The following is an 18,063-nucleotide window of genomic DNA, read 5'->3' as shown; positions in this document are numbered from 1 at the left end:
ACTTCTATCTCCCAGACAGACAGTACTCCTCCAAATACTCTTTGTCTACTTTACTTTGCTGTACTTCTATCTCCCAGACAGACAGTACTCCTCCAAAAATACTCTTTGTTTACTTTACTTTGCTGTACTTCTATCTCCCAGACAGACAGTACTTCTCCAAATACTTTGTCTACTTGACTTTGCTGTACTTGTATCTTCCAGCTTTGTGTTGACGCTGACTCACCCCAGACCAGAGTGGAAGGTTCTCCCTTTGAAGGCGTTGGGTGAGACACAATGACTCCATGCAGGTGATCATCATGGAAAACACAAGCCGGGATGGGCGGAACGCTGCATCAGTCCTTCCTAAAACCTCCAAATATACACAAGCTACTGCTGCCATGCCCGTGTCTACTAAGGTCTTCTTTCATTACTAATACATAAGTAATAGTAATAAGTAGCTGACTGATACTGATGACCAATAACTTCTTCATAGCAAGTTTTACTAAGATGGGAGTAGAGTATGTACACACCTGGAGGTAAAAGTCAAATTGATTAGTGCTAATGAATATCATAGTATTAGAAATACCGTGACATTACTACTAGTACACTAGTACTATCAGGAATACCATGACATTACTTCTAGTACATGAGTACTACCAGGAATACCATGAAATTACTACTAGTACATGAGTACTACCAGGAGAACCAGACTAGACAGGGGGAGGAGCCACCCGCTGTGGCCCAGCAAGGTGCACTGTACTGGGGCACACGCTCCCAGCAGCCAGGGTGCTGCCATGGAGGTCTGGGGCCAACAATGCGTTCCCAAGTGAGCAGAGGAAGTCGCTGCAGGCCGTTGAGGTTCCAGGCCTAAGAAGAAGGGAATGCTTGATTTGCTCACCCGCACGGTACAGGTAATGTCGCCTCACTGGAGAATTTTTTTGAGCCATTTTGAATGTTGTGATTTGTCTGTATGACATCATCGATGCCCCTCCTGTGATCATCAACACGATGACAGGAAGCTGTGATATATTCTTCTTGTGTGGAGCAGCTCCACTCACACAGTGGCTCCATCCAGCACAGCCCCCCCCCCCCCCCCCCCCCCCCCCCCAATTGGTGTCACGCTGCGTCATGGTGTACTTCTCCGTTATGGTAATCACAACCAGATCCGTGCTCACCGTCCACCGACTCCGCTGGAAACTTTGACAGACGAGCTGAGCTGATTAGCGACAGGTTGCATGGGCTGCCTTTTCCTGCGGTTAGCGCCACTTAGTGCGACATGACTTGTTCAATCAGGCCAAATGAGAGCATCAGCGTTGGCCAACATGCGGCACACTTGCCACATGATGCCAACGTTGGACTCTTCTAGAGTACATCTAAGGCAGGGATCTTCATCCAAACTTTCTCACCAAGGCTAAAATGGAAAAATCAGGAATTCTGGAGCCACTTATATAATATGCTTTAATTATACATTTCAAAAATGAATTTCATGCTAAAAGCAAAGTAGAGATATGCGAAACAATTTATTATCCTGAAAGAAAACAACATTGTGTACTGGGAACAAAGTCAATACCTCTCTGTTTTCATGGGAAATGAAAGGCGTTTGTTTTACGGAGTTGCCCTGGTTAGCATTCATCCCTTCCAGAAAGTCTGACTTAAACCAAAATACTAGTCTCTAACCAAGGCAAATGTTCCTATAGAAATTCCTTCATTCATTCACTCATTCATCCTTTCCAGAACTCCCCAAAGGGTAACACCAAATCCATTTCATAACCAAGCATGATAGTAGTACATGCAGTACATGCAGTACAGCCAAGTAGTGGCAAGCCAAGCTTTAACATCAATGTAGCTGCAGTCGGATGCTTGAAGGTCCGTACCTTCTTTAACCGGTACTGCTAACTTGTTGGGATTTTTGTGGACGTGTTCTGCACTTGTCTGCCACTGTGGAATGGTCACGTGTGACGTGGAAAACCATCACCGTTGATGTCTAAGATGATCCAGTCCAGATGGAGCCATTATTTTTATTTACGCTCAGTCTGATCCTTAATATGCTTAATATCCATAATATCCATAATATGCTTAATATCCTTAATATTTTCATTTCAGTCTGCTTGCAATTAAAGCGCTCAGTCGGCGATCAGCAGGCGCAGAATCCAACCAGCAGAAGCCACCCCCGGTTTGGACGGCCACCCCCGGTTTGGACGGCCACCCCCGGTTTGGACGCTAGCCAGCAGAAGGTGCGTTGTGGGAAAGTGTTTCATGGCTTGTAGTTCAATCCCGTTAATTGTTGGAGGAACAAGAGCTGGGCGTGGCCAGAAGAAGGCCTGTTGTCCTTCCTGCTTATTGGGGCCCGTGTCAAGCCTGGGGGGCCACATTCACACCGACATATCATTGTATTACATACAATACATTCATGTTACTTTTTGAAATATTTCTAGACATTTTTGATTGTATACAGTTAAAATACATTTATAATCATATTTTTCTAGGATTTTACGAAAAAGTAATATTGTGACAATAGGCATACATTTATTTATTATTCTTTAAAGCTATTAATATTATATAAAGTGAAAAATCAAACCAAATATATTTCAAGTCAAAAGACACTTCCTGTTAACGTCTTGTTAAATATATCAGTTTTGACAGAAAGTCAAATCCAATCTCGACTTCTTCTGTATTGTTTATAAACGATAGCGATGAGCGATGATAGCAATGAAGAGGCGATGGCGATAAGAAGTAAGTTGATGGCTGCAGGCGGTCATGTGACCCACGGCGAAAGCCACTTTGACACGCCCGACCTCCTCTGCCATTAAAATGTCCTTTGGTTGCACCTGAGCTTCAAACGCCGCGTCGACGCTCATTCATCATTTTCCATCAATCATGTTTCCCGTGAAGATGGAAGCGTGGGATCCTATTTTAGGACGCTGTTGTTTCATTTCTTGCTGTGGGAATGAAAATTGGGAAAAGGCCAAGCGGGACTATTATGGACACAAGGACTTCAAAGTGCTGTCAAATAAAAAAAATCGATAAATAAAAGGCGTGCGGGCCTCTCTCATTAGCGTACAGTAGTGGGGACTTCCTGGCTTAATAACTGGGATGGAGTTTGCGTCTCAAGCGGCAGGAGAGGAACACAAGCCTTTAATAGAGCAGCTTCAATGGCACCACATCAGGAAAACGATGTCCCCTTAGATCCCATTAACAAAAATAATACTAGTGTGTGTGTGTGTGTGTGTGTGTGTGTGTGTGTGTGTGTGTGTGTGTGTGTGTGTGTGTGTGTTTTGGCTGTTGCTGGGGTTATATTTGGTTCCAGCGCCACTCCAGACGTGCAGCCATTTGTCAAAGTGGACTTAAGAGAGCCCGGAAGAGCCCGGAAGGGCCCGGAAGAGCCCGGAAGACTGATGTCTTTCAAACAGCCCAGCGCCAACATCTGTCCAGTTGTGACCGCGGTTGATAGTCATCGGCACAACGACCGGCTTATCGAGGGCCAATGAGGAAGTTCTTAAACGCCCCGGGCCGCCCGTTCCCAGTCCTCCGCCCAAACGTCGGGGGCAAGCCTCACACGCTGGAGGAAGCCATCCGGCCAAAGTTGCTTGATATCCGGTCAGATGAGACCTCGACTCCCCTCCCAAACTCTAACATCTCCACATCCTACCCGTGTTGGTTGATCAAGATGGCCGTCATGTCACGTTCCTCCCAGCACGCTGGCATCTCCAAGGAAGTGGGCTTCGCTGCCTCAGCCATTCGGTGTGTTCAGGGACTCGGAAGATTCAACTACAAAGGTCTCACTTTTCAATCAGATACCCAAACTACAGTTCTTATTGTGTACCTGATTGATAAGGGATGCAGTACTCGTATTACATATAATCAATGCTAGTATCAATCATATTGCATATTGATTTAATACGTTGTTATTGTATTGATTAGATTGATTAGCGATGAAGCGTCCATTCGTCTTCACGGGGAGTGGATGGGCAGCACTCTCCATGTGAATGTTCTCATCTCCTGTTTCCACGCCATTCAGCCATCAGGCCAGTTGACTCCACGGCGCCTCTGCTGGTTGCAGCCAAGTAAGGCAGCCATTTTGCCTCAACTGCTTCCAGATGCCGCCGGTGATCAATTGATGGATGATTGTGGCCGTGCCTAATTTGTTGGGTGCTACAGCGGCCGCTAAAAGCAGGATATAAATAATAACGTGAAGAAGAAGCGCTTGTCTCTCCGCACTGACAGCTCCATATTTACCATACGCAGTCAATGTTCGCCTCTAAGGGAGAACCGCGGGACTTGGAGCATAAATCTCTCCAGTGGATCTTGGGTCTGGGCCGTATAAATACTAATAAACGTAAACGTAAATAGCGTGGTCCCGGCCCAGATTGACAGCACCTGTCATCTAACTGCCGCCCCCAAAACACATTCATTTGCTAATTGTGGGGGTGTCTGCGTGGGGAAGAAGGCGCCAGGGGCCAAGTTCCAAAACAAGCTGGGCGCTGACGGTAAGAACATGCGCGGCGCTCCAAGAAAGTGATGCATGCTTGTGTGATTGCACGACGGGAGCATGTTTGCTAAGTCCACCAGTGCGACCGTAAATTACACACACGGCACAACAACAAGCCCAGAGGAGACGCGGGGAAAAAGGGGCAGCGTTCCTCCCTTGTGGCAACGCTTGGACGTCTACTAGCGAAAATAATAAAAAGCAGGCTGCGTCGTCAGCCTCCACCGTCGGCAGCCAGCTGAGCCGCCGCCCGCTACACAGGCGTTAATTGCCCGTAAAGTTTGGGAAGGCTTGTTTTGTAAACAGGCAGGGATTGTAAACACCTGTGCTGGGAAACATGGGCCCACTCGGGCCCACTCGGGCCCACTCGGGCCGATGAGGCGTATCCCGATGGAGGGCTACGGCAGCAGCATACCATGCCTGCTCCTGTAGGAGGACATGCTGCTGTCATGCACGCCAGCATTTGGCGACCCATGATGGGAGGAGCCAAATCGGCGCTAACGGCATATCATGCATTGTCGTGACTTTGGTGCTCAGTCCCAAAGTGTACTATGTACCGGGAACATGTACTATATATATATACTGTGTACCGGGAACATGTACTATATATATACTGTGTACCAGGAACATGTACTATATATATACTATGTGTATATATATATATATATATATACTACTACTACTACTGACTACTGCAGGACCATCCAAGTGCTCAGTTCCACAAGTGACACTTTCACGTGTTGACCAATCGGCTGACACCAGGAAATGTCTCCGCCGCATCGATCGTGAAGGGATAGCGGCATATCGTTCCCGGTGGTGTCATCGTGCGCAGGCCTGGATTGTGAGGGACGGATCAGGGAAAAACGGCGTGCATGCTGGGAGTCAGCACGAAGGGCATACCATGCGCTGTGGTGACTATTCCAGCATCGTCCCAGGAATGAAAGCAGAAGAAAGGAAGAGAGAAAGACAAACGGCAACGTTCTTCTTCAGGCTCTGGGGATGAAGTATGAAGTATTTGGGTAAAATGCGGCATGTTTAGGAGGACCGTGGCTTTTCTGGTCATTTCTCCTTTCCACCAGCATCTGGAAAATGTCTCCAGATGCTCATGACTCTTTATCTTCGAGTGTGCCCAGTGCAAGAAAAAAGGAAAAAGAGGCTCCCTCGTGATTTGTTCCATCCCTGCTCAAGTAAACCACAGCGCTGCTCATTAGATTCACAATCCATAACATTTTACCGCCGCCTTGAATTTATTTCCATTTTATTTGCACATTTTGAATTTGTCAACATGCTCTATTTTCACGTGGCGGCTCCGCTGACTGTGCAGAAAAAGAGCGGCTGCAGTATAGAAACCCAGCGTTGCATGGGAGCGCGTTACCCACGTTGGCTCCTATCAAAATGGCTGAGATGTTTGTGGCTTCGTGATGAGGCTGCTGCAAAACCGCACGGCCCCTGGAGACCAAAGCCAACCTTTAAATCCGGCAGCCTGGGCAACAACACGGCCATATTAGCAATCATCCCAAGACAAAATGTCCATCATTTGGGGGCTTCTCGGCACGTGGAATCCCATCTTGGAGGCTCCAGTGGCTTCTAGTCGCCATCCGTGTGGAGACCCTGGATTGGCTGCAGGAATGAACGGGACCTCAGGAGACGACGTCAGCAGGAAGGAAAACGTTGGCTGTCCGTTACTTTCATTTTGGGGCAAAACTTGAAATCATATTCTGACAATCTAAAACAGCTAAAACAGCTAAAACAAACAAAAATGACAAAGGATCATGAAATTAAAGTTAGGATGGCTAACGCAAACTTGAGATTAAAGCAACAGTAAGGAAAAATTGGAGCTTTATTTTGCTGTACTTTGCTGTAGTGCTGGGTGTCCAGGCTGGTCCACCAATATCACCCACGGCCACTGTGCCATGTTTGTGAAGGGAAAATGCTTCCATATTGTTACTTTATGGCAATGATGCTGATTGTGTTTTGCTAGCAAGCGTCTGCGTGTGACCAGCCAGGTTTTGTCCCGAGGCGAAGAAGGCAAATGTTTCCATCTGGATCCACGGAGCATGGCTGCATTCTTGTGGAAATGAAAGCTTTGATCTGGGAGACATAATCAATAAATGATAAGGCCTGCACGTCCAGGAGGCGCAGCGCTGGCTGGAAGATAACTTAAGCTCAAGATTAGTGAGGCGAGCGTACGCCGGGCGCGGCGCGGCGTGATGCACGGAGCAGCGAGGTCTGCTTTGCTAATCGCCGCTTCCCATCTCCGCTTTAGATGGCTTCCTGGCGGCTTCCTGACGGCTTAGCGGGCTGCTTTTATCTGCCAGGAACGCTAATCAGCGTCACCAACATGGCGGACTCGCTCTGCTCAACTTCACCCGCATCTTTCACGAGCTCCACCGCGTCATATAGATGATCTTTGACCCGCCTTTTTGCACGACGGCCGTAAAACCGTGATCATTTTTCATGTGACAGAAAACCGCCCAATGCTACTGTCGTATAAAGGATCTTTGACTGACATTCTCAAAAACAGCACAATGGTCCTGTCATATAAAGGATCTTTGACTGACATTCTCAAAAACAGCACAATGGTCCTGTCGTATAAATGATCTTTGGCTGACATTCTCAAAAACAGCACAATGGTCCTGTCGTATAAATGATCTTTGACTGACATTCTCAAAAACAGCACAATGGTCCTGTCATATAAAGGATCTTTGACTGACAAAAAATGTAGAAAAGTGCAATTCCCTGGCATTACGCCATTGTCAGAGTCATTCAAGACCAATTTCCTGTTTTTGATTTGGCCGAGTATGAGTGGAGGATTGACGTTTCCATGACGACTGCCACCTCTACGATGGCAGGAAGAACATGGCTTCCCTTTCGAATTGGGCCGATGTTCCACGGTCATCACGAAACAGAGGCCCTTTAGTGCTGTTCAGGTCTTTTTACCACATAGAACCACGGAAGACAGACAAGAGCAACCCCCCCCCCCCAGTTTGTTGATTAGCATTAGCATTCCTTAGTGGGCCCATTTAGGCTGCTTGGATGTCGGCGTGAACAAATCAACATTTAGATAGCGTACTAATGTCCCCTCTGAAGATAAAGCACCTTTGATATGACCCCCCGCGACTCGCACCGTCCCCGGCTTAGCCCCACCGGCGGGGGCGAGACAATGCTGGCCATTTGCCCCCAAGGGAGATCAAAGATGGGGGCCACCTCCTCGTCATTCTCCTAGCAAAGACTCCACCTTTGCAAATGAGATTGGGCATGAGCCATTTTCTTTGCTGGGCTAAAGTGTTTTGGAAAGGAGGGACAACAAGTGGGACATTAAAGACTTGGGCTGGTGCAGGACACTGGGGGGGGGGGGTGATAACAATGCTTCAAGTACTTCCCCCATCCCCCGCCCCCCAGTACACATCATTTGAAGAAGCTGGGAGATATTTGCTCCTGTCTGGTAGAACGCCAGACTCGTCTGCTGTGTTGGATTCTTTAGAAAATCATCCTGGGCCTTATTTCCTGACCCCCCCATTACTGCCCCCCATTACTGCCCCCATTCCTGCCCCCCAAGCTGTCTGCTGCTAGCACACAAAATGGTGGAATCTTATGGATGGATGGATTCGAACCCGGGGCGTTTGCTCCAAAGTTCAGAATGATATGAGTGTGACGCCCCAATGGGCCCACCTTGGGGGTTACTGATGATTTGGGGTCTGATTTGGGGTCTTAGCGTGTGGAGGGCCAAAGGCCAGCCAATCATAAGTGAGCAGCGTTTGGTCACATGGTTAGCAGACGCCCGTCGTGATGACGGGTCAACTCCATCTTGGCCGAGGATGCGTCACATGATCACGGGAGGATGGAACCCACGACGCTCAGGTTGGGAGACGCCCACGCTGCCACCCCCCCCCAGGAGCAGTGAAGTGTCCCCATGGCTTGCTGTTCCTAGCGACGGTGACTTCATGAGGTCTCTGCTCCTCCTAACCACAGAAGAAGAAGGTCTGTGTGCGTTGCTGTGAAGTCGCCACTCAGTCGTGTTCAGCGTTTATTTTCTTCTTCAACTTGGTCAATAATCACTAAATTATACGTGTGAAGCTGCCTTGCTCAATGTGGTTGTGGCTTGAGGCAGACTTTACACAGCAGACGGGAGCCCAGCCAGCTCTGGCCGCGGTCCGAGCCCCCGCAGGCCGCCAGCAGCTCCCAGACCCGCCATAATGGGGGGGGGGGGGGGGGGGGGGGGGGGGGGGGGGGGGGTATGATGGCGTCCACTGTGGCTGTCGTGTTATGGTGGGCGTGAGTGGCACCTGGGGGTTGCAGGTGTCCAGAAGCCGAATAAATAACAGCCCCCCCCCCCCCCCCCACGACAGCCTCCACCTCACATTACAGTCAGGCGTGCTGGTTTGAATGCTGACAGACGAGCGGCTACTGTTGACTTTTGAACACAAAGTTCCCGCCATATGAATATGAATATGAATATGAATATGAATATGAATATGAATATGAATATGAATATGAATATGAATATGAATATTATATACAGTATAGCTATGATGGGCAGGGGCTCCACAGGACAGCCTTTTATTTTGCATTGAATTCATTGGCTGGGCACGCCAGCACTGGTGGGGGGGGGGGGGGGGGGCGGCTGGTCACCAACATTTGCGACTACGAGTCGTCCTGTGCTGATACGCCCCCCCCCCCACCCCCACGCTGTCACTGGTTGAACGAATGATTGCTGATTGGTGGTTGAATACGACCCATCTTTAGCTTCATAAACGCCATATTGAAGCCTTTGTACTTAGTACTGGCCTACACTACTACACTACTACACTACTACACTACTACGCTACTACACTACTACGCTACTACACTACTACACTACTACACTACTACGCTACTACACTACTACGCTACTACACTACTACACTACTACGCTACTACGCTACTACGCTAAAAAAATGCGGAATAAGCATTGTCATTGTGAATGGAGTACTGCAGTATTCTACATTGGCCACTAGATGTCAGTCCTGCTTTGATGAGACAGGCACTGGAGTCTCCAAGGTTCCCCGGGAACGCATCTGCTCCAGTAAGAGTTTCGATGTTCAAATGGCGTATTTGCTGTCATCTCAGGTACTGCCTTGGCTCGCTGGGGGGTACAGCCCTTTCGAAATCGAACTGTCCTGACGATTAAAGCAGCACAAGAAGGGCTGCTGTTGGTGGCTCCTCAAGGACGTGACCCACACAGCAGGGAGCCTTCTGGCTGGGCAACGCCAGGGTGATAGGGTCCCATCTTTAATGTCGGCCCCCATGGGCCCGCATGACCTCATGACCCATGGCCCAGTATTGTACCATATGACGGCCAAAACTCCCAACCTGTCCCGCTTCCGTCCTCCAAGAGGCGTGTCCCGTTTGTCAGGAAAGGAAAGGAAAGGAAAGGTTTGCCAAGCAGCGGATCAACGTGATGGGAAGTTATGGCTGATAAAGCAACACTTGAACGTGTGCTGCAGGATGGCGATGAGTCATGCCTGCGGTATGACACCTTGTCTTGGGGGGGGGGGCTGCTGTCCCCCCTGACGTCCCCCTGACGTCCCCCTGGCTAGCCTGGTAGAAAACATGTCATCACAGAGGTCGTGTTGTTGTCGACTCTCTGTGGCGCTATCTCACACGCACACACGCTGTTTTTGTTGGCGTTTGGCTCCGTGCTTGTGGTTTGGTCTGAGGTTTGTGTAACGATGACACACCCCCCCACACACGCGGATTCCAGGACCCCCCCAAACATGGACTATTGTAGTGCTGACAATGCTCCCGGTCCTCCTAATCACTCAGCACGAAGCGGCGTGTCTGCATGTCGCTCACACGCCAGCCGACTTCCTCCAGGAGGAAATACTGCACACTTGCAGTACCAGAAGGTACTTCAATGTCTTCTTCTTCAGCAGAGCGCCATCATTAACTCGTAATCCAAGCCGCTGTAATTACAGGCGACGAGGTGTTTGGGTGCAGAGCCTTCACATCAGAGCACACGTCCACTGCGAGGCGGGCAGACTGCCGGGAAGCCAAAGACGCCAAATCACGTTTTGACGCCAAATGCATGCGGAGGTGAGGGAGTCATTACCAAGTACCCGACACCAACACGATACTTTATGAGTATCTGATATGTCATCGCTCGCTGGAGTACCATCCTTCATGCGCCAGGATGGGGCGCTCCGCTGATGCCTCATTAAGCGTTGCTGGCGTGTGTGTGTGTGTGTGTGTGCGTGCATGTGTGTGTGTGTGTGTGTGTGCGTGTGTGTGCGTGTGTGTGTGTGTGCATGCATGTGTGTGTGTGTCATTTGTGGGTAATGAGTTAGTGCGGCATGCATGGCCAAAATATTCCAAGCATCCTGGAAGCGCTGATTTGGGAGAAATGGCGCGCCGTGTTAAACAACAACGCCAGTAATTGTCCAAACGGCTGCGGCTTTGCTGAAAGGAGCGCTTATTTAGCGCTGAGCAGCGCCTAATTACCAGCGCTGCAGGCCTCGTAAAAGCAGGGTGAGGAAAAAGTCAGCTTATGAGTAGAGGAGCGTTTAATAAAAGAAATATATTCACATTTTCTCCATAGAACATTTTCTTATGAAACACATTTACACGGCATGCAGCACCATGTTTTATATTCCTGGTGTCGACACAAGCCCCCCCTCCGCCCCCCCCCCCCAGTCCTATTTACAGTACAGTAATTTACTGCAATAACTCCAGTTCCATGAAAACAGAAACAAAAACATGTCTGCCATCGCCGCCGTTCCAAGACGGATCCGTGCGGCCGCTTCCTCCCATCCCGATGAGTCCATCTGCGGGGCATCGCTTTCCCCGGGAGGCGCGCTTCCTTGCGCCGGCGGGCTCGACAGCGGCACGGGCAGGACAGGAAGTCTTGGGTGTCAGTGTCTGTGACCCTTCGTGTCGCCGCCGCGAGTCGGTCAGCGTCTCTGACAGGTGTGTAGGTTCCGGGACGACGTCCTGCCGACGCCGTGGTCTCGCTCGCCTCTCTCGGGCCTGCAGGCCAGGCCGTCGCCGCAGTCGCAGCGCTGGAAGAGCTCCAAGCCGTGGGTGCCCTTCCTGCGGTGGCGCGTGCACACCTGGCCCTCCGTCAGCACCGGCTTGCAGATGCGCGACCAGAAGTGCCTGGCGCAGCACAGACCCTCGGCGCAGTCGGCCGAGCGCAGACACGTATCTCCTTCCTGACCTTTGGTGCCAACAGAGAAGACGTTAGAGCAAAGCTTCCCGATCCGAAAGGCGGCGGGGATGGAAGTCACCTTTGACAGGGTGGGTGTCCTGGGCCACCAGTGGTCTTTTGGCGTGGTGCTCCATGCTGTTGTTGTGTGTGTGCCAGCCCGCCTCGCCGTCAAGGTCGTTCGTCTGACAAACACCTGGGGTGGGGGGTTGGGGGGGGGGGGGGTTACGAGGTGGTGTCAGCACACGCAAAGCAACAAAGATAAAAAGGTTCGAGGATGCTTTTTCTCACCGTTGCTGCAGCGACTTCCCGCGCAACACATGGAATCCCGTGCGCACCGCTTCCGGTTCCTGCGGCAGGGCAGACAAATGCTCCGGACGTCGTTGCAGAATTCATCCCCTCCGCAGTCGTCATCGTCCGCGCAAACTCCCGCCTGCTAGAGACGCCAGAAGAGCCGCTCGTTGAAGCCAAGCGGTCGTTGCGCGCGGACTTTTGCGCACAGATGCAAAGGAGAAAAGGAGCGTACCTGCAAAGTGTCCACGGGCGCTTTGTGTCCCACGCTGCCGGGGGGAGACGTGCGTGGACTCGGGCTGACCGCGTCGAAGCCTTTACCTCCCGGGAGGTTCTTAATGGCGTTGGAGTTGAGCAAAATCGGCCCCGCGTAAACGTCCAACACGGATCCGAGCAGCGGGAGCCACAGAGGCAGGAAGCCGTGCGTAACACACACGAGCCGCATGATCGCTCGCAGGTCCTTCCGCCTTCTTCGCGGCCCGACACAAAAGTCCGAGTGGAATTCCAAAAGGTTCCCGGCAGAGCGCGTGGAGGCGGGAAGCTCGGGGTGTCGGAGGCGTCCTGCCGCCCCGCAGTGGCGGGATGATGGCTTTATACGCGGGACCTGTTTGTCATCCCGCCCCCTCAAACAGCACAACAAAGGAGCAAAGGAGGGCTGGCATTTCAAAGTGGAGAAAATGCTCATCGCTTCTTCGTGTTTGTGGAATGATAACAACCTGTAAAGCCTGGCTGATGGGGGGGGGGGGCATCTTTTCAAACATCTACCTCTTCTTCCCAAAGTCCAACACTGGCCTCAAAGATCATCTATTGAATATCAGAGAGGTACTGTGTAGATATACATCATGTAGATGGACATGACATAGAAACATAGAATTATCTTCCATGACGTAGAGCTACTAAGTACAATGAACGCTGAAAGATGATATGCTCATTGGTTGGTTGGTATCCATAAATAGAAATATGTACATGCATACATGTATAAATACTTACATACATGCATACATATATATTCACATACATACACACACACAGAGTATACGTATATACAGACATACACACATACATATAGACATTCATATATACATACATACATACATACATACATATATACTAACAAACATACTTACATACATGCATGCACACATAGGGTATACATACAGAAATACACACATACATATGCATTTATGCATACATACATATATACTTACATACATAGATACATGCATACATATAAACTCACATATACTTACATACATAAATAAATACATACACACATAGAGTATATATACAAACATACACACATACATATGCATACATACATACATGCATGCATACATACATACATGCATACATATAAACTCATATTTACTTACATACATGAATAAATACATACGTACATACACATACAGTATACATACAAACATACAGTATATATAAAATACATACATGCATACATATATACTCACATATATTCTTACATGCATACATATATACTCACATACATGCATACATTTATACTCATACTTACATTCATAAATAAATACATACATACACACATACAGTATATATAAAATACATACATGCATACATATATACTCATATATACTTACATACACAGATAGATACATACATATATACTCACATATATTCTTACATGCATAGATATATACTCACACGCATACACACAGAGTATATATACATGCACACATACATATGCATTTATGCATACATACATACATAGATGCATACATACAGTATATACATACATACACAAATACAGTATATATACATACATATATACAATATGTATGTATATTGTATTTACATATAAAATACATGCATACATATATACTTACATATATACATAGATAAATACAAATATATATATCCACATATATTTTACGTATATATGTATGTATATATATATATATATATATATATATATATATATATATATATATATATATATATATATATATATATATATATATATATATATATATATATATATATATATATATATATATATATATATATATATATATATATACACACACACATACATACATATATATATACATATATATATATATATATATATATACACACACATACATACATATATATATACACATACATACATATATATATATACTCACATACATACATATATATGTAAAATATATGTGGATATATATATTTGTATTTATCTATGTATATATGTAAGTATATATGTATGCATGTATTTTATATGTAAATGCAATATATTGTAAATACAATATACATACATATTGTATACATATTGTATATATGTATGTATATATACTGTTTATATATATATACATATATATACATATATATATATATATATATATATATATATATATATATATATATATATATATATATATATATATATACTCACATACATGCATGCATACATACTCACATACATACTTACATGCATACACACATAGAGTATATATACAGACAAACACACATACATATGCATTTATGCATACATACATACATACGTACATGCATGCATACATACATGCATACATATAAACTCATATACACTTACATAAATAAATACATACATACACACATACAGTATATATACATACATACATACACACATACAGTATATATACATACATACGCACATACAGTATATATAAAATACATGCATACATATATACTCATATATACTTACATACATACATAGATACATACATATATACTCACATATATTCTTACATGCATACATATATACTCACATACATACTCACATACATACATACTTACATACATACATGCATACATATACATATGCATTCATGCATACATACCTACATACATATATACATACATACTCACATACATAAATACATACATACATGCATACATATATACTCATATATACTTACATATATACATACATACATACACACATACAGTATATATACATACATACGCACATACAGTATATATAAAATACATGCATACATATATACTCATATATACATACATACATACATAGATACATACATATATACTAACATATATTCTTACATGCATACATATATACTCACATACATACTCACATACATACATACTTACATACATACATGCATACATATACATATGCATTCATGCATACATACATGCATACATACCTACATACATATATACATACATACTCACATACATACATACTCACATACATAAATACATACATACATGCATACATATATACTCATATATACTTACATATATACATACATACATACACACATACAGTATATATACATACATACGCACATACAGTATTTATAAAATACATGCATACATGCATACATATATACTCATATATACTTACATACATACATAGATACATACATATATACTCACATATATTCTTACATGCATACATATATACTCACATACATACATACTTACATACATGCATACATACTCACATACATACATATATACATACTCACATACATACATACTTACATACATACATGCATACATATACATATACATTCATGCATACATACATGCATACATACCTACATACATATATACATACATACTCACATACATACATACTCACATACATAAATACATACATACATACATGCATACATATATACTCATATATACTTACATATATACATCGATAAATACCTATATACTCACATATTCTTACATGCGTACATATATACTCACATACATACTTACAAACATGCATACATACTCACATACATACTGCATGTATGTATGCATGTATGTCTGTATGTATGTATGTATGTATATTTGTGTGTGTATATATGTATGCATGCATGTATTTATGTATGTATGCATGTGTGTTTGCGTATGTTTGTGTTTGTATGTATGTCTGTTTGTATGTATGTATGTATGTATGTATGTATGTATGTATGTATGTATGTATGTATGTATGTATGTATGTATGTATGTATGTATGTATGTATGTATGTATGTATGTATGTATGTATGTATGTATGTATGTATATTTGTGTGTATATATGTATGCATGCATGTATACATATGCATGTGTGTTTGTGTATGTTTGTGTTTATATGTACGTATGTATGTAAGTAATTTGAGTATATATGTATGTATGTATGTATGCATAAATTCATATGTGTGTGTATATATGTATGCATGTATGCATGCATGTATTTATGTATGTATGCATGTGTGTTTGTGTATGTTTGTGTTTGTATGTATGTAAGTATATTTGAGTATATATGTATGTATATATGCATAAATTCATATGTGTGTATGTATATATACTGTATGTATGTATGTATGTATGTATGTATGTATGTATGTATGTATGTATGTATGTATGTATGTATGTATGTATGTATGTATGTATGTATGTATGTATGTATGTATGTATGTATGTATGTATGTATGTATGTATGTATGTATGTATGTATGTATGTATGTATGTATGTATGTATGTATGTATGTATGTATGTATGTATGTATGTATGTATGTATGTATGTATATTTGTGTGTATATATGCATGCATGTATTTATGTATGTATGCATGTGTGTTTGTGTATGTTTGTGTTTGTATGTATGTATGTAAGTATTTTTGAGTATACATGTGTGTTTGTATGTATGTGAGTATGTGAGTATATGTATGTATGTATGTATGTATGTATGTATGTATGTATGTATGTATGTATGTATGTATGTATGTATGTATGTATATTTGTGTGTATATATGCATGCATGTATTTATGTATGTATGCATGTGTGTTTGTGTATGTTTGTGTTTGTATGTATGTATGTAAGTATTTTTGAGTATACATGTGTGTTTGTATGTATGTGAGTATGTGAGTATATGTATGTATGTATGTATGTATGTATGTATGTATGTATGTATGTATGTATGTATGTATGTATGTATGTATGTATGTATGTATGTATGTATGTATGTATGTATGTATGTATGTATGTATGTATGTATGTATGTATGTATGTGAGTATATATGTATGTATGTATGTATGTATATTTGTGTGTATATATGTATGCATGTATGCATGCATGTATGTATGTATGTATGTATGTATGTATGTATGTATGTATGTATGTATGTATGTATGTATGTATGTATGTATGTATGTATGTATGTATGTATGTATGTATGTATGTATGTATGTATGTATGTATGTATGTATGTATGTATGTATGTATGTATGTATGTATGTATGTATGTATGTATGTATGTATGTATGTATATTTGTGTGTATATATGTATCTATGTATGCATGCATGTATTTATGTATGTATGCATGTGTGTTTGTGTATGTTTGTGTTTGTATGTATGTATGTATGTATGTATGTATGTATGTATGTATGTATGTATGTATGTATGTATGTATGTATGTATGTATGTATGTATGTATGTATGTATGTATGTATGTATGTATGTATGTTTGCATATTTGTATGTATATTTGTGTGTATATATGTATGCATGTATGCATGCATGTATTTATGTATGTATGCATGTGTGTTTGTGTATGTTTGTGTTTGTATGTATGTATGTAAGTATATTTGAGTATATATGTATGTATGTATGTATGTATGTATGCATAAATTCATGTGTGTGTATGTATATATACTGTATGTATGTATGTATGTATGTGAGTATATATGTATGTATGTATGTATGTATGTATATTTGTGTGTATATATGTATGCATGTATGCATGCATGTATGTATGTATGTATGTATGTATGTATGTATGTATGTATGTATGTATGTATGTATGTATGTATGTATGTATGTATGTATGTATGTATGTATGTATGTATGTATGTATGTATGTATGTATGTATGTATGTATGTATGTATGTATGTATGTATATTTGAGTATATATGTATGTATGTATGTATGTATGTATGCATAAATTCATGTGTGTGTATGTATATGTACTGTATGTATGTATGTATGTGAGTATATATGTATGTATGTATATTTGTGTGTATATATGTATGCATGTATGCATGTATGTATGTATGTATGTATGTATGTATGTATGTATGTATGTATGTATGTATGTATGTATGTA

General features: G+C 43.0%; 1 protein-coding gene across 1 annotated transcript; it reads right to left on the bottom strand.

The window, feature by feature from the left end:
- Window positions 1-11,187: 11,187 nt before the first annotated feature.
- Window positions 11,188-12,480, bottom strand: LOC131108062 (dickkopf-related protein 1-like). Its single transcript, XM_058058812.1, has 4 exons — window positions 12,175-12,480; window positions 11,940-12,084; window positions 11,731-11,844; window positions 11,188-11,660 (listed from the first exon to the last, which is right to left on the bottom strand). Exons 1-4 carry the CDS (start codon window positions 12,382-12,384, stop codon window positions 11,395-11,397), a joined length of 735 nt encoding a protein of 244 aa, XP_057914795.1. The 5' UTR covers window positions 12,385-12,480; the 3' UTR covers window positions 11,188-11,394.
- Between the last annotated feature and the right edge of the window lie 5,583 nt (window positions 12,481-18,063).

This window comes from Doryrhamphus excisus, chromosome 20, assembly GCF_030265055.1.
Source record: "Doryrhamphus excisus isolate RoL2022-K1 chromosome 20, RoL_Dexc_1.0, whole genome shotgun sequence".
Taxonomy (NCBI): domain Eukaryota; kingdom Metazoa; phylum Chordata; class Actinopteri; order Syngnathiformes; family Syngnathidae; genus Doryrhamphus; species Doryrhamphus excisus.
Note: the sequence above shows the minus strand (reverse complement) of the source record. Positions and strands in the feature narration are given on the sequence as shown.